The sequence below is a fragment of the Dicentrarchus labrax genome, unplaced genomic scaffold (assembly GCF_905237075.1).
Source record: "Dicentrarchus labrax unplaced genomic scaffold, dlabrax2021, whole genome shotgun sequence".
Lineage (NCBI taxonomy): Eukaryota > Metazoa > Chordata > Actinopteri > Moronidae > Dicentrarchus > Dicentrarchus labrax.
In genome coordinates this window covers 7,914,482-7,942,264 of record NW_026136703.1, presented here as the reverse complement: position 1 = coordinate 7,942,264, position 27,783 = coordinate 7,914,482, and the positions used below count along the sequence as shown (strand labels likewise).

At 43.6% G+C, this 27,783-nt stretch overlaps 2 protein-coding genes across 2 annotated transcripts in view; both read right to left on the bottom strand.

Annotated features, from left to right (window-relative positions):
• Positions 1-24,066, bottom strand: part of LOC127355779 (uncharacterized) — a 34,553-nt gene extending 10,487 nt beyond the window's left edge. The window contains exons 1-21 of the mRNA XM_051386986.1: positions 24,036-24,066; positions 23,845-23,929; positions 23,567-23,713; positions 15,622-15,833; positions 15,416-15,519; positions 11,377-11,495; positions 7,281-7,448; positions 6,867-7,066; positions 6,649-6,761; positions 6,372-6,478; positions 5,577-5,747; positions 5,291-5,496; positions 5,063-5,163; positions 4,815-4,933; positions 3,408-3,563; positions 1,458-1,672; positions 1,288-1,373; positions 1,040-1,167; positions 757-882; positions 378-568; positions 107-198 (exon numbers count right to left, since the gene is read on the bottom strand). Coding sequence (XP_051242946.1) covers positions 107-198; positions 378-568; positions 757-882; positions 1,040-1,167; positions 1,288-1,373; positions 1,458-1,672; positions 3,408-3,563; positions 4,815-4,933; positions 5,063-5,163; positions 5,291-5,496; positions 5,577-5,747; positions 6,372-6,478; positions 6,649-6,761; positions 6,867-7,066; positions 7,281-7,448; positions 11,377-11,495; positions 15,416-15,519; positions 15,622-15,833; positions 23,567-23,569 — 2,617 coding nt within the window. The 5' untranslated portion in view covers positions 23,570-23,713; positions 23,845-23,929; positions 24,036-24,066. The remainder of the gene's footprint in view (positions 1-106; positions 199-377; positions 569-756; positions 883-1,039; positions 1,168-1,287; positions 1,374-1,457; positions 1,673-3,407; positions 3,564-4,814; positions 4,934-5,062; positions 5,164-5,290; positions 5,497-5,576; positions 5,748-6,371; positions 6,479-6,648; positions 6,762-6,866; positions 7,067-7,280; positions 7,449-11,376; positions 11,496-15,415; positions 15,520-15,621; positions 15,834-23,566; positions 23,714-23,844; positions 23,930-24,035) is intronic.
• Positions 24,067-24,657: 591 nt separating this feature from the next.
• Positions 24,658-27,783, bottom strand: part of LOC127355788 (uncharacterized) — a 37,336-nt gene continuing 34,210 nt past the window's right edge. Inside the window, exons 8-10 of the mRNA XM_051386999.1 lie at positions 25,491-25,597; positions 25,175-25,351; positions 24,658-24,888 (exon numbers count right to left, since the gene is read on the bottom strand). Coding sequence (XP_051242959.1) covers positions 24,676-24,888; positions 25,175-25,351; positions 25,491-25,597 — 497 coding nt within the window. The 3' untranslated portion in view covers positions 24,658-24,675. The remainder of the gene's footprint in view (positions 24,889-25,174; positions 25,352-25,490; positions 25,598-27,783) is intronic.

Sequence of the window (27,783 nt, the reverse complement as noted above, 5' to 3'; positions counted from 1 at the left end):
GCTATAAATGAAGACTGGGTTGGTAAAATTGTAATTCCTTGAATTTTAAACACCTTCATCACACATCCATCGTACATTATACATTTACTTATGTCTAATGTCTTACCAGTTCTCAAGTAGGCTCTGATGGTGGTGTATACATCAGCCTGTCCAAACTCAGTGCCATTGTATGTGAAGTTATTTCCCATTACAGAGACCCTATCCAAAAGAAAATTGAATATCATGTAGTCCACCAATGACAGTCCTGTTGTCAATGAGCTTTCTTTTTTTATTTTTTATTTCATGAGATGAGACATATCAGTTGATACAAGACAAATCTTAATACATTGGGTGACACATAGGGTACTGAGCTTTCTAATACTGAACAAGAGACTTACAGTTTCTGGAAGGCAAGACATGAAGCATTCTGCACTTCACTGGAGCTGATGAGGCTCTTGCTGAGGAATCTGAGATAGTTCCTCAACCGTAGGTCAAACCAGGAATTAACCTCTGATCTGCTGTTGCTGCTCAGTACCAAGGGCCAGACACAGGGGAGGGTTGCCATCTTCACATCATCTGGAACATCCTCCTAATGGCATACACATGTATTTACATGTTTAACATAAGACTGGTGTAATATTTATGATTTTAGACTGATGATTAAGTGATGTATTTTATACTCTGTATGGTGACAAAATGGCCATTTTGATGTTACCAATATCAACATGCCACGTCAGTAATAATGTATGTTATATGGCATTCAGAAGAGGAACATACAGTTGCTAGGAAGACAGGAGTGTTGTTGTAGTTGTTGAAGATGACACAGATGTCAGAGTTGTTCCCAATCACATTGGGTTGACTGAGGAACTGGCGAAGCTCTGAGGTGCTGATGGTACTTAAGAGCTGAAAGAAAAAAAAATATACTTGAAAAAGTTATAGTGTACAGAAGAATATTTTGATATTACTGCTGGAACATCCATCCGCCAGGTAAGTGGATAATTCTCCTGTGGAAAGGCAATGTCTGTATTTTACCCTCTGCAAGTAAATATTGTTATATTACCTCTGACTCGTGTGTCTGTGGCAGAAGAGAAGTGAACGTGGACAAATCTGGAAAGCCAAAGCTGAGGAAAGTATTCCTCAGGTAGATGTAGAAGCTTCCACCACTGTAACACTTGAGGGGGTTTGGACCTGTTTTAAATAATTTCTATTATTTTTGGGCAAATTTTGTCTGAGAAAAGAAACACTGAAATACATAATTACTTCACAACAAATTTCATTTCATCATAGATGTGTGTCTCTCGCACAAACCTTGAAGGAAGAGAAGGGTGCTTTGGTAGATCTTCCTTTGGGTATCATTGCTGAGTGTTAAGTGTAGCTTGTCCAACAACGTAATCCTAAATTCAGATAAATATTAGTCTGAGGCAATTAAAAAGACATATCATCACAATGATCAAAATCACCACTGCAGAAATTCTTACATCTCTTGGCTACTGTTACAATTCCTGTTCTTCCCGATGTCAAACAAAGGTGTCACTAGGCTGGGAGAGAGGTTAACCAGGAGAGGTCTCAGTCGAACCCTGAGCCACAGCAGGAACTCTGTGTCATTGATAGCTGGAGAGGACAGATTTCCTCTGTCAAACACTTCCTGGAGGAGGGCAGATTTCACCTCCTCTGTGTAGTTGGCTGGGTGGATCTGGGGAGAATTTTACATAATATTAGTAAGAAGCTAAACTCCGAAATCAAATGGTTACGTCAGTGTTTCTTTATTTTTTACACTGCGCACAACCTCAGACAATATTATAAGGCTCTCCACATACCACCATTATTACCAACATTAAAATCCAGTAGCACAGGCTGGCCCTATTTATTCATGAACAGTTCATGTAAGAGGCAGGTTTGTTCCTAATAAGAAAATTATTTATTGTTCACTGTTGTGGTTCTCACTTCTCCTTCAAATACTAATTTGCAGTGCATCACATGTGATTGCATCACATTTTAGATTTTAACTAATGTAACTACTGTAACTGTATGCAGGTATGAATGTGACAACAAAGCAGGCTGAAAAAAAATAAATACTAGAAAAACTTATTTTAATTAACATTTCAGCAATATTTTAGTTTAAGTATATTTATTTCAAATTTTGTAGTAAATAATAGTATTGTGTTTTTTAATTAATTGATTAATTATTTCTGAAAAATATTTCCTAAGTTCCACATAGTACCACTAGAGGCAGCTCAAATACCGGAGTTGAACTATTGGTTTATATGAAAATAAAATGTTATGTTATTAATCATGTTAATTTTAATCATCAATGATCTCATTATATGTAAATCCAAATATATGTTCCTCTGTTGTTTTTAGAATCCAACTGAACATAACTCTTTTTGCAGCTATATCAGAAATGCTCCATCAGCTTTAAGCCTGTGAGAAGGTGGGTCAAGTGCTTGATTAACTGAGTTGCATAGGCTCACAAAAGTGTGTTTTGCTGTGGTATTGAAGAAAGAAGCCCACCCAACTCTACACCTAAACTAACCAACCTCAACAGTGCAGCTACCAGGTAGATTTCATTGAGTTTAAATTGCTACAGTAACTGCTTAGTTAACTTGCTAGCTTTAGTTAGCCTGAAAATAAAGATGTTAGCGAGTGCACTTTTTCCTGGTGGGCATTTGCTAGCTTGTTCAATAAGCAAAGATACAAGACAAAATGTGTCCATCTAGAAAGCTAATATTTGCTGTTGTTCACAGGTAATGTCATGTTACTGCTACAAAAATATGATACAGTTGAATGAGGTGGAATATAAAGTAATACAATACAACACCACAACCTTCATTAACTTAATTCAACACCTCTCTAAAACAGTTTCTATCACCTTCACAAAGGTAAAATTTATTGCAGAGCTGTTGTATCGCTATGCATTAGTTTTAGCTAGACATACCCAATTGGCATTTGAGTGTATGATGCTGCAAAAAATGTAAAATAAAAAAAACTTGCTAATGTTAGTCAGCAAAACAACACTGAAGCTCACTTTTTTTCTGGTTGATGTTTGCTAGCTTGCTCAACAAGCAACCAGGCAGCTAAAGGTCAGGTTTTGCTTTCTCACTTACAAAAGTGTGAGTGATATATGTGGCTGGACATAATACTAACTTTGCATTTTAAAAGCACCACAAACTTGACCATTACGTTAATTTAATACCTCTTTTTCATACCCTTAATGAAGGTACAATTTATTGCAGAGTTGTCCAAAGAGACTGGTTTTAAGTGTTATAGTACCCTATAAACTGGTATTTCAGTGTACATGTGGCAAATAGTGTTATTCTTGACACAACCACTAGATGACACCAAAGTAAAGATTATACCTACAAATCCTACAAATACTGTGTAAATTACTATCAGAGCAAAAAACAAGTGTCATATATGTAGATGTTTACCTCAATGGCTGGTGAGACTGTATCAAAGAAAGCACCAAAGTCAACAGGGTTGATGACTGCCATTATCTTGGTCACATCCTGCATCCTTTTTAGCTGTGAGGGAGTTGCTGCAAGTTGGGCCAGCTGACTGAAAGTGAGAAGATCTGCAACCTCCACCTAAAAGTGACAAACAGCATATCAGTAAGTGAACACCAAAAGTGAAATCTATTATGGCATGCAGTTGTATTCTTAGGTTAAGCTTATGACTTCCCATGTTACACAGTCATCTAATTAGCACATTTGAATAAATACCTAGTTCCAGCTTCCCACTATGCATCAATTTATACGTCTGTTTTCTCCAGCTAAGGCCATTTATATATGTGTATAAATAAGGAAAGGGTGAGAGAGTGGGGGGGGGGGTGACACACAGCAAAAGGCCACAGGTCAGACTCGAACCCATGGCCCATTAAATGCTATTATTAAATGGGCCTAGGGATAAATTATTTAAGACTATAGTATGATAAGCTCTGATATTACTGGTTATTTCGTGTGTTGTGTTTTTATTTATTTATTTATTTATTTTTGGCCTTTTATTGCCTTTATTGTATAGTGACAGCCGAAGATAGACAGGAAAGGGGGGCAGAGAGAGAGGGGATGACACGCAGCAAGGGCCACAGGTCGGATTCGAACCTGGGCCGCTGCAGCAACTCCATGGGTCACCAGCTCTACCGACTAAGCTAACCAGGTGCCCTAATGTGTACTTTTTAATGTTTTGGAGTAATGTTTTATCACACTACAGCCTCTCCCATGCTCTCTGCTTCAGTGCTGAACTCCTCCACACACACGCACACACACACACACACACACACACACACACACACACACACACACACACACACACACACACATACACATACATTGAGCTGATGACTATACTTGTTACTGTAAGTGCAATGAAACATCTTGGGTAAATATATTTTAATCTGCTCTGTCCACAGCCTCTCACCCCTGGCTCTATGTTGCACAGCGCACTAGCTCAGCTAATAGCTGTCTGTATGTATTCTAACTGTTTAGCTTAGTTTGACACATATCTTCAAATTTGGCAGATTATTGTAAATTTAGCTGATGGCTAAAACCAACAAGCTCATGCTCCCTCTACCCGGGATTGAACTTTTGTAAACATTGTCTCATTGATGTTGTGCAAAGCCACACAACCTGGCCACTAGTGAAAATAGTCAAAAATGTTTTTTTCACAGAATCCATGCATAAATTCAAAAGTTAAAAAACTGTTAAATCAGCTGATTATGAACTGTAATCCAAGTGAAATTACAAGCAATCCATATTAACAAAACATACTATAGGGCAACTATTTTAACACGTACATATGTTATCATGTGAAACTGACAAAGACTAAAGGGCAACACTTACTCCATTGAAATTGTTCTTCAAGGTCACGAAATCTCTGTAGGAGGCATGCTCACGGAACCGACCAAAGTTGTCTTCCAGCCAGTGTTTGTCATCATTTACAGATTCAACACAAGAGAGACCTAGGAATCAAAATACTGAATCTTTAAACTGAACATTCCATACCAAACATAGCAATGTCGATTTATACACACCCACAGCACACATGTACTAGCCAATGTAATGTTAAGCTATTATGCTATCCAAGTTACCTAAGGAGGATTGTCTCCTCAGATAGTCCATTGTGAAGGTGAAAACCTGCTGGGTCTGCCTCACGGAGAGATGAGTGAAAACATTGTCGAACCCCTTCACACTGTGAATAGAATAAAAATTCTTCCGTTCACCAAACTGTGTAACAGAATGTTTCCATTCTTTATTTCCATTCCCTTTTCTACACTTTTGGTCAATATAACAAGTTGAAAAATAGAGTTGTCACTTACATCTCTTGATAGGAGTCACAGCTGATGTTTCTTGGAATAATTTCAAGTGTGCTTGACTTAGTGCCTGGAAGGAACAGATGTAGGTAGACCTGGAACCATAACCTGAATCCCTCAGCATCTAGCATTGATAGTTTTGGTCCAAGTGCCATTAGTGTCAGATTCAGGATGGTATCACGGACTCTTGGGTCAAGGGTTGTCAAGTTTTGCTAGAAAAAAAATCCATACAGTTTATTTTTTATTTTAATAGGAAAAAATTGAATAAGCTAAATATAATTAAGATTCTTACCTCTGCAGCACCACTAACAAATGTGTCAAAGAAAGAACCAAGGTCTTCCACACGGGATGACACACTTAGTTCTGTGAACGCAAGTCTTGCAAGGGTTTCATTTGACAAGTTATTTGGTTCAAGAAGCAATTCAGCTTTTTGACTTGGAGAAAGAGAGTCTAGCACTGTCACCTAAGAGAAGGATATAAGACAAAAACAATATTTAACAAATACTTAGTTTTAACAAAATCTTTCTCCAATTTCTTTCTGTTTTGTGGACAACCATTACTCTTTGTAACCAAATTAACTCAAGCAGAACCCTCTATTGGGTCTACAGGCCTGGCAACATATCCTCACAGATACACAAAGAGATACACACACAGACATTTGGTTATGAATGCACTGCCACTCTGTAATAATCCTACCAAAACCTTGGAAAAGAGGCAGTGGACAGTGACCGAGATATGGATCACACCAGTTAAACAGTACACAAAATGGACAACCAATGTCTGGGAGCCCTTTTCAATCAAAATGTTCCAGGAATTAACGAAAAACAATTATCCTATCATTCTTTGTATTTACTGTTTTCTGACTGCTGTTTGAGTTGGATGTAATTAAAGGAATTTTTGCATATTTCTATTGTTTGTTTATTATGTCCCTGGCATGTAAAGGCCTTAATGGTAATACAAGTCAATAATTAAATAATCAAAATAAATCATCAAAATTAACCATTCAAATAGTACTTCAGAAAAGGAACAATTGTGTTCTGTATACTAGTGTTTTCAAGGAAGATTGGAAGTGAAATGTATAACTTACTTCAGACAGGTTGAAGACTTTGAGGTCAGAGTATGTTATGTATTGGAAAAATGGGCCGAAGTTTGCTTCAAGCCATTCGGCATCACTCTGAATTCCTTGCCTGCAAACTAAGGCACATAGATGGACGTTAGCACATGTAACATTTAACAAGCATTATTTTGATGCACATGGAAGAAGCCAAGTGCCAGTTTTCCCTCTCAGTGCCATTTCAGCCCATTCTTTTAAGTCCAAGTCCACACAAGCAACCACGTGGCGCAGTTCACTGCGTCAGCCCTACCTGGCTTGTTGATGACACTGGCAGATTTTCTCAGGTAGCCCAGTAGAACCTCTGCGATTCCTTCTCGTCGACCCGACTTCATTGCAGGGAATGCTTTGGCCATCCCCCTCACGCTGCAAAGAGCCAAAAAAGAAAAAGAAAAAAAACAGCATTCTTACACAGTCAGCGTTTTCTACTTTGGTCCACTGGATCTTGCTTGTTTGTTAAATGCTACTCACACGACATGGTAGTTTGTGCAGTTAATGTTTGAAGTTGCATTCTTGAGCATCTCTGGATTGAAACTTGGCAGGATAGCAACCAGTTTCAGGTGGAACCAAACAAACCAGTCGCGATCCGTGAAGCTCGGGAAATGGGGACTGACGATGGTAAAGGTCCTATTCATCATGCGATCTCTCACAACAGGTTGGAAATCAGGGACCTGTCAAATTACGACACAGGAGGATTTAAATACCACACAAGTTTACATGTTGCAAGTACACCATACAGGAGGACAGAAAGAATGTAACAAATAATTTGATATGAATGAGTCCCCAACAACGGATGTAAATGTTTAGATACATATCTAAGTACAGAGTGTGCTCGTTTAAAAGCCCAAGATTGTCCTTCTTCCCCCGGTGTCAAGAGTAGCCTACCTCTCCATCTGCTGTCAGCTGTGTCAGGAATTCATCCACATTTTCCAGAGCATTGCCCTCCTCAAGTCGCTCAAACACACGGTCAATTTGGTCTGTGTCATTCGCGGCACCTGAGCTCAGTGTCAGCTGTGCCACCTGAGTAGGAGTGAGCACTGACAACGCTGCGGCCTACGAGAGGGAATCAATATGAAATTAAAAAGCAGTAATTGCAAAACCATAGGTGAGACATGTCAGTTTGAGAGAAGAATACTACAACTGCAGTCACCACTTACACTGGAGAAGTTGGGATTGAGGGCTTGCAAATCTTGCAGGGTTGCAAATTCCGAGAAGTTGCCGAAGTTTCCCTCTAGCCACTCTTTACTACCTCTGATCAATGAGACACAGCCAGGATCTGCGAAGAAGACACAAACAAAGACAGTGACGGGGTATTACCACCACATGTTATCAAGCCTTTACCAAATTGAGCCTGAGTGCCAGCCTTTACCTGATGAGTCATTTCTTGAAAGGAATGGTTTGATGAAATGAGTGAAGACTGCTTGCTGTCTTTCTCTGTCCATGGATGGCCTTTGGCTGCTGAATGCCTGGATGCTAAAATTTGAGAGAAGCCTTTTAACATCTTAACAACTGGAAAACTGCAGGTTCCCCTGCAATCTTGTTCACAGTGGAGCAATATATCGCATATTTGCTTACACAGTCTGGTACGTATGGCAGCTGAAGCTCTTGGTGGTAAGGCAGAACAGGAAGTTGGGGGATGGAGAGGCCAAAAACGGACGAATCTTTGTCCCGAACCAGTCGCTGACAAAGCAATCACTCTGCAGCTGCGCCTGGCTGAAGTTGGCAATTCTCACCTCTCCAAGGGCCTCAAGAGCATTTGCCAAGGATGGGCTGCTGTTGTTGGGGGCCTAGAATTGGACAAATCATTTTGGTTCGGCGCTGAATTCACACAGGGAAACACCAATTTTGCCAAATTGCGAGATTGGATTTACCATGGTGGCCAATGTCGCAAGAGCCTGGTCTAGGTCAGTGGAAGCTTTTTGGAAGAAAAGCTTCCAGACCTCTACCGGGTATGTCCTTTGGCTTTCCAGTGAGCATTTCAGCAGTGTGGCCAAGTTGCTGGGTGTAAGATGTGCAGCCTTGGAAAAAAAAATTGACAAGAAAATGAAGCAAAGACTGTCAGAGATCATGGAGGTTTGTCTCACGATGGTAATGTCGCAAAAGCCAAATCTTTCTCTGGGATCCACAGCTCAGAGAAAACAACCTTACCGAGGAACAGGCATGCTCAGTGATGGTAAAATTGCACAGGGCTTCAGAGTAATTGCCTGAAGACAGGGCGTGTTCGAGCTGTGATCTGAGGAAAACAATAGAAAAACAAAACCGTGGTCACCTTAGTTAGATTGTGTAAAAGAACTTTACCTACGCAAACTCAGCACCGGACAAAACAGTAATTCACCTACCTGTCACTTGCAGCACAGATGAGGTCCTCTGTGAAAAGACAACATTGGTGTGTGAGATATTGTAGCTTCAGAATGCGATTTTGTCATCAAAGATGAAATGTCTGGCATTTTACAGACTTACCATCAACCGGGGTCTCCTTGCACTGGAGACAAGCAAAACATGATTGTTAGTCTAGTGGCAAAAGCTATTTAAATTCAAAATAACTTAACGTGGCCTCCTTAATGACGTAAACGTGCCAAACTTGTGTCTTGTAAATTTTGATCAAATGCTGAATGATCCATGTAATACACAGGTCCAGAGAAATTAACTTACCATGAAGGAATCTGGAACTGAGCAACCTGTTTGAGAGAAATATGAAATAAGGGCATGGGTCAATACAGTTATCATCACAGTAGTGGTAATCGGCTAAAAAAGTTTGCCAGCAAAGCGTTTTTGCCACGTACGTGTAAATGTCTCCTTGAGCGATTTTTTGCTTGATCTCACACCCTGTGAAAGGTCCAGTGGCAGGGATTGCAAACTTTGCTCAAGACCGGTGAGTCTAAAGGAAGAGAACAAACAATCATTGTGACTTGTCTGGAGCCACCGTTTGACATTGTGCAACCCCAGAATGTCTAACTGTGGACTTCAGAAAGATGATCTCTTACATAGCTGAGTAGGATACACAGCTGATGTTACTGGGAATCACCGCCAAGCTGCCAGGATGGAGGCTTGCCATCACAGGAGCCAAATTGCCCTGGAACCACAGCTGAAAGTCTTCAGGCTCAAAGTCTTCAAATTCAGGAGCAAGGGCCGTCAAGGTCAGGTTCAACATGGTGTCTCGTACATCTGGATTTCTGAGGACGGTGATGTTTCTCTGGAAATAAAAGGATTCATGTTGGAGTTCAGGGGGACGTTTTAATTGTCTGAAATCATTGTAGAAATGAGGGCAAGCTTGGGGACACATCTTTGTACTTCAGTGCATCAGGGGCATGACTCGAGGTCTCGTCGCTGGTAATTCCTTTAGGAGGAATACCTGAATGTACCATTTTGAGTCAAACCGTGGCTCCTTATTAGCTCCTGCAAAAATTCATCTGGCCCAGGACAAGTGTCACATGGCCTGTTTGGCAGAAAATGTGTCAATCTAAAAGTTAAGCATTCACCTGCTTGCTGATGTTTGCAAAAGCCTGGAAAAACTGATTGAGCTGCTCCACATCACGGGACTCTGTCAAGCTTGCAAACACCTCCCTTACGATGGCCACATCCTCGAGAGCGCCGCTGTCTGGATCCAGCATCAGCTCAGCCTTCTGGTTTGGTGAGAGGGAGCCCACAACTGCCACCTGACGACACGAAGAAAGAGGACGTATGAATTGCTTTTCTCTTTGCCAGGACAAAACCACCCCTGTCTGTAGACTTCCCGAGTTCTGAATATTGTGCTGCTGTTTTCAAGGAAGATTGGAAGTGAAATGTATGACTTACTTCAGACAGGTTGAAGACTTTGAGGTCAGAGTATGTTGTGTATTGGGAAAATGGGCCGAGGTTTGCTTCAAGCCATTCGGCATCACTCTGAATTCCTTGCCTGCAAACTAAGGCACGTAGATGGACGTTAGCACATGTTACATTTAACAAGCATTATTTTTCCTTGATGCACATGGAACAAGTCAAGTGCCAGTTTTCCTCTCAGTGCCATTTCAGCCAATTCTTTCACAAGTCCACGTCCCCACAAGCAACCACATGGCGCAGTTCACTGCGTCAGCCCTACCTGGCTCGTTGATGACACTGGCAGATTTTCTCAGGTAGCCCAGTAGAACCTCTGCGATTCCTTCTCGTCGACCCGACTTCATTGCAGGGAATGCTTTGGCCATCCCCCTCACGCTGCAAAGAGCCAAAAAGAAAAAGAAAAAAAACAGCATTCTTACACAGTCAGCGTTTTCTACTTTGGTCCACTGGATCTTGCTTGTTTGTTAAATGCTACTCACACGACATGGTAGTTTGTGCAGTTAATGTTTGAGGTTGCATTCTTGAGCATCTCTGGATTGAAACTTGGCAGGATAGCAACCAGTTTCAGGTGGAACCAAACAAACCAGTCGCGATCCGTGAAGCTCGGGAAATGGGGACTGACGATGGTAAAGGTCCTATTCATCATGCGATCTCTCACAGCAGGTTGGAAATCAGGGACCTGTCAAATTACAACACAGGAGGATTTAAATACCACACAAGTTTACATGTTGCAAGTACACCATACAGGAGGACAGAAAGAATGTAACAAATAATTTGATATGAATGAGTCCCCTACAACTGATGTAAATGTTTAGATACATATCTAAGTACAGAGTGTGCTCGTTTAAAAGCCCAAGATTGTCCTTCTTCCCCCGGTGTCAAGAGTAGCCTACCTCTCCATCTGCTGTCAGCTGTGTCAGGAATTCATCCACATTTTCCAGAGCATTGCCCTCCTCAAGTCGCTCAAACACACGGTCAATTTGGTCTGTGTCATTCGCGGCACCTGAGCTCAGTGTCAGCTGTGCCATCTGAGTAGGAGTGAGCACTGACAACGCTTCGGCCTACCAGAGGGAATCAATATGAAATTAAAAAGCAGTAATTGCAAAACCATAGGTGAGACATGTCAGTTTGAGAGAAGAATACTACAACTGCAGTCACCACTTACACTGGAGAAGTTGGGATTGAGGGCTTGCAAATCCTGCAGGGTTGCAAATTCCGAGAAGTTGCCGAAGTTTCCCTCTAGCCACTCTTTACTACCTCTGATCAATGAGACACAGCCAGGATCTGCGAAGAAGACACAAGCAAAGACAGTGACGGGGTATTACCACCACATGTTATCAGACCTTTACCAAATTGAGCCTGAGTGCCAGCCTTTACCTGATGAGTCATTTCTTGAAAGGAATGGTTTGATGAAATGAGTGAAGACTGCTTGCTGTCTTTCTCTGTCCATGGATGGCCTTTGGCTGCTGAATGCCTGGATGCTAAAATTTGAGAGAAGCCTTTTAACATCTTAACAACTGGAAAACTGCAGGTTCCCCTGCAATCTTGTTCACAGTGGAGCAATATATCGCATATTTGCTTACACAGTCTGGTACGTATGGCAGCTGAAGTTCTTGGTGGTAAGGCAGAACAGGAAGTTGGGGGATGGAGAGGCCAAAAACGGACGAATCTTTGTCCCGAACCAGTCGCTGACAAAGCCATCACTCTGCAGCTGCGCCTGGCTGAAGTTGGCAATTCTCACCTCTCCAAGGGCCTCAAGAGCATTTGACAAGGATGGGCTGCTGTTGTTGGGGGCCTAGAATTGGACAAATCATTTTGGTTCGGCGCAGAATTCACACAGGGAAACACCAATTTTGCCAAATTGCGAGATTGGATTTACCATGGTGGCCAATGTCGCAAGAGCCTGGTCTAGGTCAGTGGAAGCTTTTTGGAAGAAAAGCTTCCAGACCTCTACCGGGTATGTCCTTTGGCTTTCCAGTGAGCATTTCAGCAGTGTGGCCAAGTTGCTGGGTGTAAGATGTGCAGCCTTGGAAAAAAAAAATTGACAAGAAAATGAAGCAAAGACTGTCAGAGATCATGGAGGTTTGTCTCACGATGGTAATGTCGCAAAAGCCAAATCTTTCTCTGGGATCCACAGCTCAGAGAAAACAACCTTACCGAGGAACAGGCATGCTCAGTGATGGTAAAATTGCACAGGGCTTCAGAGTAATTGCCTGAAGACAGGGCGTGTTCGAGCTGTGATCTGAGGAAAACAATAGAAAAACAAAACCGTGGTCACCTTAGTTAGATTGTGTAAAAGAACTTTACCTACGCAAACTCAGCACCGGACAAAACAGTAATTCACCTACCTGTCACTTGCAGCACAGATGAGGTCCTCTGTGAAAAGACAACATTGGTGTGTGAGATATTGTAGCTTCAGAATGCGATTTTGTCATCAAAGATGAAATGTCTGGCATTTTACAGACTTACCATCAACCGGGGTCTCCTTGCACTGGAGACAAGCAAAACATGATTGTTAGTCTAGTGGCAAAAGCTATTTAAATTCAAAATAACTTAACGTGGCCTCCTTAATGACGTAAACGTGCCAAACTTGTGTCTTGTAAATTTTGATCAAATGCTGAATGATCCATGTAATACACAGGTCCAGAGAAATTAACTTACCATGAAGGAATCTGGAACTGAGCAACCTGTTTGAGAGAAATATGAAATAAGGGCATGGGTCAATACAGTTATCATCACAGTAGTGGTAATCGGCTAAAAAAGTTTGCCAGCAAAGCGTTTTTGCCACGTACGTGTAAATGTCTCCTTGAGCGATTTTTTGCTTGATCTCACACCCTGTGAAAGGTCCAGTGGCAGGGATTGCAAACTTTGCTCAAGACCGGTGAGTCTAAAGGAAGAGAACAAACAATCATTGTGACTTGTCTGGAGCCACCGTTTGACATTGTGCAACCCCAGAATGTCTAACTGTGGACTTCAGAAAGATGATCTCTTACATAGCTGAGTAGGATACACAGCTGATGTTACTGGGAATCACCGCCAAGCTGCCAGGATGGAGGCTTGCCATCACAGGAGCCAAATTGCCCTGGAACCACAGCTGAAAGTCTTCAGGCTCAAAGTCTTCAAATTCAGGAGCAAGGGCCGTCAAGGTCAGGTTCAACATGGTGTCTCGTACATCTGGATTTCTGAGGACGGTGATGTTTCTCTGGAAATAAAAGGATTCATGTTGGAGTTCAGGGGGACGTTTTAATTGTCTGAAATCATTGTAGAAATGAGGGCAAGCTTGGGGACACATCTTTGTACTTCAGTGCATCAGGGGCATGACTCGAGGTCTCGTCGCTGGTAATTCCTTTAGGAGGAATACCTGAATGTACCATTTTGAGTCAAACCGTGGCTCCTTATTAGCTCCTGCAAAAATTCATCTGGCCCAGGACAAGTGTCACATGGCCTGTTTGGCAGAAAATGTGTCAATCTAAAAGTTAAGCATTCACCTGCTTGCTGATGTTTGCAAAAGCCTGGAAAAACTGATTGAGCTGCTCCACATCACGGGACTCTGTCAAGCTTGCAAACACCTCCCTTACGATGGCCACATCCTCGAGAGCGCCGCTGTCTGGATCCAGCATCAGCTCAGCCTTCTGGTTTGGTGAGAGGGAGCCCACAACTGCCACCTGACGACACGAAGAAAGAGGACGTATGAATTGCTTTTCTCTTTGCCAGGACAAAACCACCCCTGTCTGTAGACTTCCCGAGTTCTGAATATTGTGCTGCTGTTTTCAAGGAAGATTGGAAGTGAAATGTATGACTTACTTCAGACAGGTTGAAGACTTTGAGGTCAGAGTATGTTGTGTATTGGGAAAATGGGCCGAGGTTTGCTTCAAGCCATTCGGCATCACTCTGAATTCCTTGCCTGCAAACTAAGGCACGTAGATGGACGTTAGCACATGTAACATTTAACAAGCATTATTTTTCCTTGATGCACATGGAACAAGTCAAGTGCCAGTATTCCTCTCAGTGCCATTTCAGCCAATTCTTTCACAAGTCCACGTCCACACAAGCAACCACATGGCGCAGTTCACTGCGTCAGCCCTACCTGGCTCGTTGATGACACTGGCAGATTTTCTCAGGTAGCCCAGTAGAACCTCTGCGATTCCTTCTCGTCGACCCGACTTCATTGCAGGGAATGCTTTGGCCATCCCCCTCACGCTGCAAAGAGCCAAAAAAGAAAAAGAAAAAAAAACAGCATTCTTACACAGTCAGCGTTTTCTACTTTGGTCCACTGGATCTTGCTTGTTTGTTAAATGCTACTCACACGACATGGTAGTTTGTGCAGTTAATGTTTGAGGTTGCATTCTTGAGCATCTCTGGATTGAAACTTGGCAGGATAGCAACCAGTTTCAGGTGGAACCAAACAAACCAGTCGCGATCCGTGAAGCTCGGGAAATGGGGACTGACGATGGTAAAGGTCCTATTCATCATGCGATCTCTCACAGCAGGTTGGAAATCAGGGACCTGTCAAATTACAACACAGGAGGATTTAAATACCACACAAGTTTACATGTTGCAAGTACACCATACAGGAGGACAGAAAGAATGTAACAAATAATTTGATATGAATGAGTCCCCTACAACTGATGTAAATGTTTAGATACATATCTAAGTACAGAGTGTGCTCGTTTAAAAGCCCAAGATTGTCCTTCTTCCCCCGGTGTCAAGAGTAGCCTACCTCTCCATCTGCTGTCAGCTGTGTCAGGAATTCATCCACATTTTCCAGAGCATTGCCCTCCTCAAGTCGCTCAAACACACGGTCAATTTGGTCTGTGTCATTCGCGGCACCTGAGCTCAGTGTCAGCTGTGCCATCTGAGTAGGAGTGAGCACTGACAACGCTTCGGCCTACCAGAGGGAATCAATATGAAATTAAAAAGCAGTAATTGCAAAACCATAGGTGAGACATGTCAGTTTGAGAGAAGAATACTACAACTGCAGTCACCACTTACACTGGAGAAGTTGGGATTGAGGGCTTGCAAATCCTGCAGGGTTGCAAATTCCGAGAAGTTGCCGAAGTTTCCCTCTAGCCACTCTTTACTACCTCTGATCAATGAGACACAGCCAGGATCTGCGAAGAAGACACAAGCAAAGACAGTGACGGGGTATTACCACCACATGTTATCAGACCTTTACCAAATTGAGCCTGAGTGCCAGCCTTTACCTGATGAGTCATTTCTTGAAAGGAATGGTTTGATGAAATGAGTGAAGACTGCTTGCTGTCTTTCTCTGTCCATGGATGGCCTTTGGCTGCTGAATGCCTGGATGCTAAAATTTGAGAGAAGCCTTTTAACATCTTAACAACTGGAAAACTGCAGGTTCCCCTGCAATCTTGTTCACAGTGGAGCAATATATCGCATATTTGCTTACACAGTCTGGTACGTATGGCAGCTGAAGTTCTTGGTGGTAAGGCAGAACAGGAAGTTGGGGGATGGAGAGGCCAAAAACGGACGAATCTTTGTCCCGAACCAGTCGCTGACAAAGCCATCACTCTGCAGCTGCGCCTGGCTGAAGTTGGCAATTCTCACCTCTCCAAGGGCCTCAAGAGCATTTGACAAGGATGGGCTGCTGTTGTTGGGGGCCTAGAATTGGACAAATCATTTTGGTTCGGCGCAGAATTCACACAGGGAAACACCAATTTTGCCAAATTGCGAGATTGGATTTACCATGGTGGCCAATGTCGCAAGAGCCTGGTCTAGGTCAGTGGAAGCTTTTTGGAAGAAAAGCTTCCAGACCTCTACCGGGTATGTCCTTTGGCTTTCCAGTGAGCATTTCAGCAGTGTGGCCAAGTTGCTGGGTGTAAGATGTGCAGCCTTGGAAAAAAAAATTGACAAGAAAATGAAGCAAAGACTGTCAGAGATCATGGAGGTTTGTCTCACGATGGTAATGTCGCAAAAGCCAAATCTTTCTCTGGGATTCACAGCTCAGAGAAAACAACCTTACCGAGGAACAGGCATGCTCAGTGATGGTAAAATTGCACAGGGCTTCAGAGTAATTGCCTGAAGACAGGGCGTGTTCGAGCTGTGATCTGAGGAAAACAATAGAAAAACAAAACCGTGGTCACCTTAGTTAGATTGTGTAAAAGAACTTTACCTACGCAAACTCAGCACCGGACAAAACAGTAATTCACCTACCTGTCACTTGCAGCACAGATGAGGTCCTCTGTGAAAAGACAACATTGGTGTGTGAGATATTGTAGCTTCAGAATGCGATTTTGTCATCAAAGATGAAATGTCTGGCATTTTACAGACTTACCATCAACCGGGGTCTCCTTGCACTGGAGACAAGCAAAACATGATTGTTAGTCTAGTGGCAAAAGCTATTTAAATTCAAAATAACTTAACGTGGCCTCCTTAATGACGTAAACGTGCCAAACTTGTGTCTTGTAAATTTTGATCAAATGCTGAATGATCCATGTAATACACAGGTCCAGAGAAATTAACTTACCATGAAGGAATCTGGAACTGAGCAACCTGTTTGAGAGAAATATGAAATAAGGGCATGGGTCAATACAGTTATCATCACAGTAGTGGTAATCGGCTAAAAAAGTTTGCCAGCAAAGCGTTTTTGCCACGTACGTGTAAATGTCTCCTTGAGCGATTTTTTGCTTGATCTCACACCCTGTGAAAGGTCCAGTGGCAGGGATTGCAAACTTTGCTCAAGACCGGTGAGTCTAAAGGAAGAGAACAAACAATCATTGTGACTTGTCTGGAGCCACCGTTTGACATTGTGCAACCCCAGAATGTCTAACTGTGGACTTCAGAAAGATGATCTCTTACATAGCTGAGTAGGATACACAGCTGATGTTACTGGGAATCACCGCCAAGCTGCCAGGATGGAGGCTTGCCATCACAGGAGCCAAATTGCCCTGGAACCACAGCTGAAAGTCTTCAGGCTCAAAGTCTTCAAATTCAGGAGCAAGGGCCGTCAAGGTCAGGTTCAACATGGTGTCTCGTACATCTGGATTTCTGAGGACGGTGATGTTTCTCTGGAAATAAAAGGATTCATGTTGGAGTTCAGGGGGAAGTTTTAATTGTCTGAAATCATTGTAGAAATGAGGGCAAGCTTGGGGTCACATCTTTGTACTTCAGTGCATCAGGGGCATGACTCGAGGTCTCGTCGCTGGTAATTCCTTTAGGAGGAATACCTGAATGTACCATTTTGAGTCAAACCGTGGCTCCTTATTAGCTCCTGCAAAAATTCATCTGGCCCAGGACAAGTGTCACATGGCCTGTTTGGCAGAAAATGTGTCAATCTAAAAGTTAAGCATTCACCTGCTTGCTGATGTTTGCAAAAGCCTGGAAAAACTGATTGAGCTGCTCCACATCACGGGACTCTGTCAAGCTTGCAAACACCTCCCTTACGATGGCCACATCCTCGAGAGCGCCGCTGTCTGGATCCAGCATCAGCTCAGCCTTCTGGTTTGGTGAGAGGGAGCCCACAACTGCCACCTGACGACACGAAGAAAGAGGACGTATGAATTGCTTTTCTCTTTGCCAGGACAAAACCACCCCTGTCTGTAGACTTCCCGAGTTCTGAATATTGTGCTGCTGTTTTCAAGGAAGATTGGAAGTGAAATGTATGACTTACTTCAGACAGGTTGAAGACTTTGAGGTCAGAGTATGTTGTGTATTGGGAAAATGGGCCGAGGTTTGCTTCAAGCCATTCGGCATCACTCTGAATTCCTTGCCTGCAAACTAAGGCACGTAGATGGACGTTAGCACATGTAACATTTAACAAGCATTATTTTTCCTTGATGCACATGGAACAAGTCAAGTGCCAGTATTCCTCTCAGTGCCATTTCAGCCAATTCTTTCACAAGTCCACGTCCACACAAGCAACCACATGGCGCAGTTCACTGCGTCAGCCCTACCTGGCTCGTTGATGACACTGGCAGATTTTCTCAGGTAGCCCAGTAGAACCTCTGCGATTCCTTCTCGTCGACCCGACTTCATTGCAGGGAATGCTTTGGCCATCCCCCTCACGCTGCAAAGAGCCAAAAAGAAAAAGAAAAAAAACAGCATTCTTACACAGTCAGCGTTTTCTACTTTGGTCCACTGGATCTTGCTTGTTTGTTAAATGCTACTCACACGACATGGTAGTTTGTGCAGTTAATGTTTGAGGTTGCATTCTTGAGCATCTCTGGATTGAAACTTGGCAGGATAGCAACCAGTTTCAGGTGGAACCAAACAAACCAGTCGCGATCCGTGAAGCTCGGGAAATGGGGACTGACGATGGTAAAGGTCCTATTCATCATGCGATCTCTCACAGCAGGTTGGAAATCAGGGACCTGTCAAATTACAACACAGGAGGATTTAAATACCACACAAGTTTACATGTTGCAAGTACACCATACAGGAGGACAGAAAGAATGTAACAAATAATTTGATATGAATGAGTCCCCTACAACTGATGTAAATGTTTAGATACATATCTAAGTACAGAGTGTGCTCGTTTAAAAGCCCAAGATTGTCCTTCTTCCCCCGGTGTCAAGAGTAGCCTACCTCTCCATCTGCTGTCAGCTGTGTCAGGAATTCATCCACATTTTCCAGAGCATTGCCCTCCTCAAGTCGCTCAAACACACGGTCAATTTGGTCTGTGTCATTCGCGGCACCTGAGCTCAGTGTCAGCTGTGCCATCTGAGTAGGAGTGAGCACTGACAACGCTTCGGCCTACCAGAGGGAATCAATATGAAATTAAAAAGCAGTAATTGCAAAACCATAGGTGAGACATGTCAGTTTGAGAGAAGAATACTACAACTGCAGTCACCACTTACACTGGAGAAGTTGGGATTGAGGGCTTGCAAATCCTGCAGGGTTGCAAATTCCGAGAAGTTGCCGAAGTTTCCCTCTAGCCACTCTTTACTACCTCTGATCAATGAGACACAGCCAGGATCTGCGAAGAAGACACAAGCAAAGACAGTGACGGGGTATTACCACCACATGTTATCAGACCTTTACCAAATTGAGCCTGAGTGCCAGCCTTTACCTGATGAGTCATTTCTTGAAAGGAATGGTTTGATGAAATGAGTGAAGACTGCTTGCTGTCTTTCTCTGTCCATGGATGGCCTTTGGCTGCTGAATGCCTGGATGCTAAAATTTGAGAGAAGCCTTTTAACATCTTAACAACTGGAAAACTGCAGGTTCCCCTGCAATCTTGTTCACAGTGGAGCAATATATCGCATATTTGCTTACACAGTCTGGTACGTATGGCAGCTGAAGTTCTTGGTGGTAAGGCAGAACAGGAAGTTGGGGGATGGAGAGGCCAAAAACGGACGAATCTTTGTCCCGAACCAGTCGCTGACAAAGCCATCACTCTGCAGCTGCGCCTGGCTGAAGTTGGCAATTCTCACCTCTCCAAGGGCCTCAAGAGCATTTGACAAGGATGGGCTGCTGTTGTTGGGGGCCTAGAATTGGACAAATCATTTTGGTTCGGCGCAGAATTCACACAGGGAAACACCAATTTTGCCAAATTGCGAGATTGGATTTACCATGGTGGCCAATGTCGCAAGAGCCTGGTCTAGGTCAGTGGAAGCTTTTTGGAAGAAAAGCTTCCAGACCTCTACCGGGTATGTCCTTTGGCTTTCCAGTGAGCATTTCAGCAGTGTGGCCAAGTTGCTGGGTGTAAGATGTGCAGCCTTGGAAAAAAAAAATTGACAAGAAAATGAAGCAAAGACTGTCAGAGATCATGGAGGTTTGTCTCACGATGGTAATGTCGCAAAAGCCAAATCTTTCTCTGGGATCCACAGCTCAGAGAAAACAACCTTACCGAGGAACAGGCATGCTCAGTGATGGTAAAATTGCACAGGGCTTCAGAGTAATTGCCTGAAGACAGGGCGTGTTCGAGCTGTGATCTGAGGAAAACAATAGAAAAACAAAACCGTGGTCACCTTAGTTAGATTGTGTAAAAGAACTTTACCTACGCAAACTCAGCACCGGACAAAACAGTAATTCACCTACCTGTCACTTGCAGCACAGATGAGGTCCTCTGTGAAAAGACAACATTGGTGTGTGAGATATTGTAGCTTCAGAATGCGATTTTGTCATCAAAGATGAAATGTCTGGCATTTTACAGACTTACCATCAACCGGGGTCTCCTTGCACTGGAGACAAGCAAAACATGATTGTTAGTCTAGTGGCAAAAGCTATTTAAATTCAAAATAACTTAACGTGGCCTCCTTAATGACGTAAACGTGCCAAACTTGTGTCTTGTAAATTTTGATCAAATGCTGAATGATCCATGTAATACACAGGTCCAGAGAAATTAACTTACCATGAAGGAATCTGGAACTGAGCAACCTGTTTGAGAGAAATATGAAATAAGGGCATGGGTCAATACAGTTATCATCACAGTAGTGGTAATCGGCTAAAAAGTTTGCCAGCAAAGCGTTTTTGCCACGTACGTGTAAATGTCTCCTTGAGCGATTTTTTGCTTGATCTCACACCCTGTGAAAGGTCCAGTGGCAGGGATTGCAAACTTTGCTCAAGACCGGTGAGTCTAAAGGAAGAGAACAAACAATCATTGTGACTTGTCTGGAGCCACCGTTTGACATTGTGCAACCCCAGAATGTCTAACTGTGGACTTCAGAAAGATGATCTCTTACATAGCTGAGTAGGATACACAGCTGATGTTACTGGGAATCACCGCCAAGCTGCCAGGATGGAGGCTTGCCATCACAGGAGCCAAATTGCCCTGGAACCACAGCTGAAAGTCTTCAGGCTCAAAGTCTTCAAATTCAGGAGCAAGGGCCGTCAAGGTCAGGTTCAACATGGTGTCTCGTACATCTGGATTTCTGAGGACGGTGATGTTTCTCTGGAAATAAAAGGATTCATGTTGGAGTTCAGGGGGACGTTTTAATTGTCTGAAATCATTGTAGAAATGAGGGCAAGCTTGGGGACACATCTTTGTACTTCAGTGCATCAGGGGCATGACTCGAGGTCTCGTCGCTGGTAATTCCTTTAGGAGGAATACCTGAATGTACCATTTTGAGTCAAACCGTGGCTCCTTATTAGCTCCTGCAAAAATTCATCTGGCCCAGGACAAGTGTCACATGGCCTGTTTGGCAGAAAATGTGTCAATCTAAAAGTTAAGCATTCACCTGCTTGCTGATGTTTGCAAAAGCCTGGAAAAACTGATTGAGCTGCTCCACATCACGGGACTCTGTCAAGCTTGCAAACACCTCCCTTACGATGGCCACATCCTCGAGAGCGCCGCTGTCTGGATCCAGCATCAGCTCAGCCTTCTGGTTTGGTGAGAGGGAGCCCACAACTGCCACCTGACGACACGAAGAAAGAGGACGTATGAATTGCTTTTCTCTTTGCCAGGACAAAACCACCCCTGTCTGTAGACTTCCCGAGTTCTGAATATTGTGCTGCTGTTTTCAAGGAAGATTGGAAGTGAAATGTATGACTTACTTCAGACAGGTTGAAGACTTTGAGGTCAGAGTATGTTGTGTATTGGGAAAATGGGCCGAGGTTTGCTTCAAGCCATTCGGCATCACTCTGAATTCCTTGCCTGCAAACTAAGGCACGTAGATGGACGTTAGCACATGTAACATTTAACAAGCATTATTTTTCCTTGATGCACATGGAACAAGTCAAGTGCCAGTATTCCTCTCAGTGCCATTTCAGCCAATTCTTTCACAAGTCCACGTCCACACAAGCAACCACATGGCGCAGTTCACTGCGTCAGCCCTACCTGGCTCGTTGATGACACTGGCAGATTTTCTCAGGTAGCCCAGTAGAACCTCTGCGATTCCTTCTCGTCGACCCGACTTCATTGCAGGGAATGCTTTGGCCATCCCCCCTCACGCTGCAAAGAGCCAAAAAGAAAAAGAAAAAAAACAGCATTCTTACACAGTCAGCGTTTTCTACTTTGGTCCACTGGATCTTGCTTGTTTGTTAAATGCTACTCACACGACATGGTAGTTTGTGCAGTTAATGTTTGAGGTTGCATTCTTGAGCATCTCTGGATTGAAACTTGGCAGGATAGCAACCAGTTTCAGGTGGAACCAAACAAACCAGTCGCGATCCGTGAAGCTCGGGAAATGGGGACTGACGATGGTAAAGGTCCTATTCATCATGCGATCTCTCACAGCAGGTTGGAAATCAGGGACCTGTCAAATTACAACACAGGAGGATTTAAATACCACACAAGTTTACATGTTGCAAGTACACCATACAGGAGGACAGAAAGAATGTAACAAATAATTTGATATGAATGAGTCCCCTACAACTGATGTAAATGTTTAGATACATATCTAAGTACAGAGTGTGCTCGTTTAAAAGCCCAAGATTGTCCTTCTTCCCCCGGTGTCAAGAGTAGCCTACCTCTCCATCTGCTGTCAGCTGTGTCAGGAATTCATCCACATTTTCCAGAGCATTGCCCTCCTCAAGTCGCTCAAACACACGGTCAATTTGGTCTGTGTCATTCGCGGCACCTGAGCTCAGTGTCAGCTGTGCCATCTGAGTAGGAGTGAGCACTGACAACGCTTCGGCCTACCAGAGGGAATCAATATGAAATTAAAAAGCAGTAATTGCAAAACCATAGGTGAGACATGTCAGTTTGAGAGAAGAATACTACAACTGCAGTCACCACTTACACTGGAGAAGTTGGGATTGAGGGCTTGCAAATCCTGCAGGGTTGCAAATTCCGAGAAGTTGCCGAAGTTTCCCTCTAGCCACTCTTTACTACCTCTGATCAATGAGACACAGCCAGGATCTGCGAAGAAGACACAAGCAAAGACAGTGACGGGGTATTACCACCACATGTTATCAGACCTTTACCAAATTGAGCCTGAGTGCCAGCCTTTACCTGATGAGTCATTTCTTGAAAGGAATGGTTTGATGAAATGAGTGAAGACTGCTTGCTGTCTTTCTCTGTCCATGGATGGCCTTTGGCTGCTGAATGCCTGGATGCTAAAATTTGAGAGAAGCCTTTTAACATCTTAACAACTGGAAAACTGCAGGTTCCCCTGCAATCTTGTTCACAGTGGAGCAATATATCGCATATTTGCTTACACAGTCTGGTACGTATGGCAGCTGAAGTTCTTGGTGGTAAGGCAGAACAGGAAGTTGGGGGATGGAGAGGCCAAAAACGGACGAATCTTTGTCCCGAACCAGTCGCTGACAAAGCCATCACTCTGCAGCTGCGCCTGGCTGAAGTTGGCAATTCTCACCTCTCCAAGGGCCTCAAGAGCATTTGACAAGGATGGGCTGCTGTTGTTGGGGGCCTAGAATTGGACAAATCATTTTGGTTCGGCGCAGAATTCACACAGGGAAACACCAATTTTGCCAAATTGCGAGATTGGATTTACCATGGTGGCCAATGTCGCAAGAGCCTGGTCTAGGTCAGTGGAAGCTTTTTGGAAGAAAAGCTTCCAGACCTCTACCGGGTATGTCCTTTGGCTTTCCAGTGAGCATTTCAGCAGTGTGGCCAAGTTGCTGGGTGTAAGATGTGCAGCCTTGGAAAAAAAAAATTGACAAGAAAATGAAGCAAAGACTGTCAGAGATCATGGAGGTTTGTCTCACGATGGTAATGTCGCAAAAGCCAAATCTTTCTCTGGGATTCACAGCTCAGAGAAAACAACCTTACCGAGGAACAGGCATGCTCAGTGATGGTAAAATTGCACAGGGCTTCAGAGTAATTGCCTGAAGACAGGGCGTGTTCGAGCTGTGATCTGAGGAAAACAATAGAAAAACAAAACCGTGGTCACCTTAGTTAGATTGTGTAAAAGAACTTTACCTACGCAAACTCAGCACCGGACAAAACAGTAATTCACCTACCTGTCACTTGCAGCACAGATGAGGTCCTCTGTGAAAAGACAACATTGGTGTGTGAGATATTGTAGCTTCAGAATGCGATTTTGTCATCAAAGATGAAATGTCTGGCATTTTACAGACTTACCATCAACCGGGGTCTCCTTGCACTGGAGACAAGCAAAACATGATTGTTAGTCTAGTGGCAAAAGCTATTTAAATTCAAAATAACTTAACGTGGCCTCCTTAATGACGTAAACGTGCCAAACTTGTGTCTTGTAAATTTTGATCAAATGCTGAATGATCCATGTAATACACAGGTCCAGAGAAATTAACTTACCATGAAGGAATCTGGAACTGAGCAACCTGTTTGAGAGAAATATGAAATAAGGGCATGGGTCAATACAGTTATCATCACAGTAGTGGTAATCGGCTAAAAAAGTTTGCCAGCAAAGCGTTTTGCCACGTACGTGTAAATGTCTCCTTGAGCGATTTTTTGCTTGATCTCACACCCTGTGAAAGGTCCAGTGGCAGGGATTGCAAACTTTGCTCAAGACCGGTGAGTCTAAAGGAAGAGAACAAACAATCATTGTGACTTGTCTGGAGCCACCGTTTGACATTGTGCAACCCCAGAATGTCTAACTGTGGACTTCAGAAAGATGATCTCTTACATAGCTGAGTAGGATACACAGCTGATGTTACTGGGAATCACCGCCAAGCTGCCAGGATGGAGGCTTGCCATCACAGGAGCCAAATTGCCCTGGAACCACAGCTGAAAGTCTTCAGGCTCAAAGTCTTCAAATTCAGGAGCAAGGGCCGTCAAGGTCAGGTTCAACATGGTGTCTCGTACATCTGGATTTCTGAGGAAGGTGATGTTTCTCTGGAAATAAAAGGATTCATGTTGGAGTTCAGGGGGACGTTTTAATTGTCTGAAATCATTGTAGAAATGAGCGCAAGCTTGGGGACACATCTTTGTACTTCAGTGCATCAGGGGCATGACTTGAGGTCTCATCGCTGGTAATTCCTTTAGGAGGAATACCTGAATGTACCATTTTGAGTCAAACCATGGCTCCTTATTAGCTCCTGCAAAAATTCATCTGGCCCAGGACAAGTGTCACATGGCCTGTTTGGCAGAAAATGTGTCAATCTAAAAGTTAAGCATTCACCTGCTTGCTGATGTTTGCAAAAGCCTGGAAAAACTGATTTAGCTGCTCCACATCACGGGACTCTGTCAAGCTTGCAAACACCTCCCTTACGATGGCCACATCCTCGAGAGCGCCGCTGTCTGGATCCAGCATCAGCTCAGCCTTCTGGTTTGGTGAGAGGGAGCCCACAACTGCCACCTGACGACACGAAGAAAGAGGACGTATGAATTGCTTTTCTCTTTGCCAGGACAAAACCACCCCTGTCTGTAGACTTCCCGAGTTCTGAATATTGTGCTGCTGTTTTCAAGGAAGATTGGAAGTGAAATGTATGACTTACTTCAGACAGGTTGAAGACTTTGAGGTCAGAGTATGTTGTGTATTGGGAAAATGGGCCGAGGTTTGCTTCAAGCCATTCGGCATCACTCTGAATTCCTTGCCTGCAAACTAAGGCACGTAGATGGACGTTAGCACATGTAACATTTAACAAGCATTATTTTTCCTTGATGCACATGGAACAAGTCAAGTGCCAGTTTTCCTCTCAGTGCCATTTCAGCCAATTCTTTCACAAGTCCACGTCCACACAAGCAACCACGTGGCGCAGTTCACTGCGTCAGCCCTACCTGGCTCGTTGATGACACTGGCAGATTTTCTCAGGTAGCCCAGTAGAACCTCTGCGATTCCTTCTCGTCGACCCGACTTCATTGCAGGGAATGCTTTGGCCATCCCCCTCACGCTGCAAAGAGCCAAAAAAAAAAAAGAAAAAAAACAGCATTCTTACACAGTCAGCGTTTTCTACTTTGGTCCACTGGATCTTGCTTGTTTGTTAAATGCTACTCACACGACATGGTAGTTTGTGCAGTTAATGTTTGAGGTTGCATTCTTGAGCATCTCTGGATTGAAACTTGGCAGGATAGCAACCAGTTTCAGGTGGAACCAAACAAACCAGTCGCGATCCGTGAAGCTCGGGAAATGGGGACTGACGATGGTAAAGGTCCTATTCATCATGCGATCTCTCACAGCAGGTTGGAAATCAGGGACCTGTCAAATTACAACACAGGAGGATTTAAATACCACACAAGTTTACATGTTGCAAGTACACCATACAGGAGGACAGAAAGAATGTAACAAATAATTTGATATGAATGAGTCCCCTACAACTGATGTAAATGTTTAGATACATATCTAAGTACAGAGTGTGCTCGTTTAAAAGCCCAAGATTGTCCTTCTTCCCCCGGTGTCAAGAGTAGCCTACCTCTCCATCTGCTGTCAGCTGTGTCAGGAATTCATCCACATTTTCCAGAGCATTGCCCTCCTCAAGTCGCTCAAACACACGGTCAATTTGGTCTGTGTCATTCGCGGCACCTGAGCTCAGTGTCAGCTGTGCCATCTGAGTAGGAGTGAGCACTGACAACGCTTCGGCCTACCAGAGGGAATCAATATGAAATTAAAAAGCAGTAATTGCAAAACCATAGGTGAGACATGTCAGTTTGAGAGAAGAATACTACAACTGCAGTCACCACTTACACTGGAGAAGTTGGGATTGAGGGCTTGCAAATCCTGCAGGGTTGCAAATTCCGAGAAGTTGCCGAAGTTTCCCTCTAGCCACTCTTTACTACCTCTGATCAATGAGACACAGCCAGGATCTGCGAAGAAGACACAAGCAAAGACAGTGACGGGGTATTACCACCACATGTTATCAGACCTTTACCAAATTGAGCCTGAGTGCCAGCCTTTACCTGATGAGTCATTTCTTGAAAGGAATGGTTTGATGAAATGAGTGAAGACTGCTTGCTGTCTTTCTCTGTCCATGGATGGCCTTTGGCTGCTGAATGCCTGGATGCTAAAATTTGAGAGAAGCCTTTTAACATCTTAACAACTGGAAAACTGCAGGTTCCCCTGCAATCTTGTTCACAGTGGAGCAATATATCGCATATTTGCTTACACAGTCTGGTACGTATGGCAGCTGAAGTTCTTGGTGGTAAGGCAGAACAGGAAGTTGGGGGATGGAGAGGCCAAAAACGGACGAATCTTTGTCCCGAACCAGTCGCTGACAAAGCCATCACTCTGCAGCTGCGCCTGGCTGAAGTTGGCAATTCTCACCTCTCCAAGGGCCTCAAGAGCATTTGACAAGGATGGGCTGCTGTTGTTGGGGGCCTAGAATTGGACAAATCATTTTGGTTCGGCGCAGAATTCACACAGGGAAACACCAATTTTGCCAAATTGCGAGATTGGATTTACCATGGTGGCCAATGTCGCAAGAGCCTGGTCTAGGTCAGTGGAAGCTTTTTGGAAGAAAAGCTTCCAGACCTCTACCGGGTATGTCCTTTGGCTTTCCAGTGAGCATTTCAGCAGTGTGGCCAAGTTGCTGGGTGTAAGATGTGCAGCCTTGGAAAAAAAAATTGACAAGAAAATGAAGCAAAGACTGTCAGAGATCATGGAGGTTTGTCTCACGATGGTAATGTCGCAAAAGCCAAATCTTTCTCTGGGATTCACAGCTCAGAGAAAACAACCTTACCGAGGAACAGGCATGCTCAGTGATGGTAAAATTGCACAGGGCTTCAGAGTAATTGCCTGAAGACAGGGCGTGTTCGAGCTGTGATCTGAGGAAAACAATAGAAAAACAAAACCGT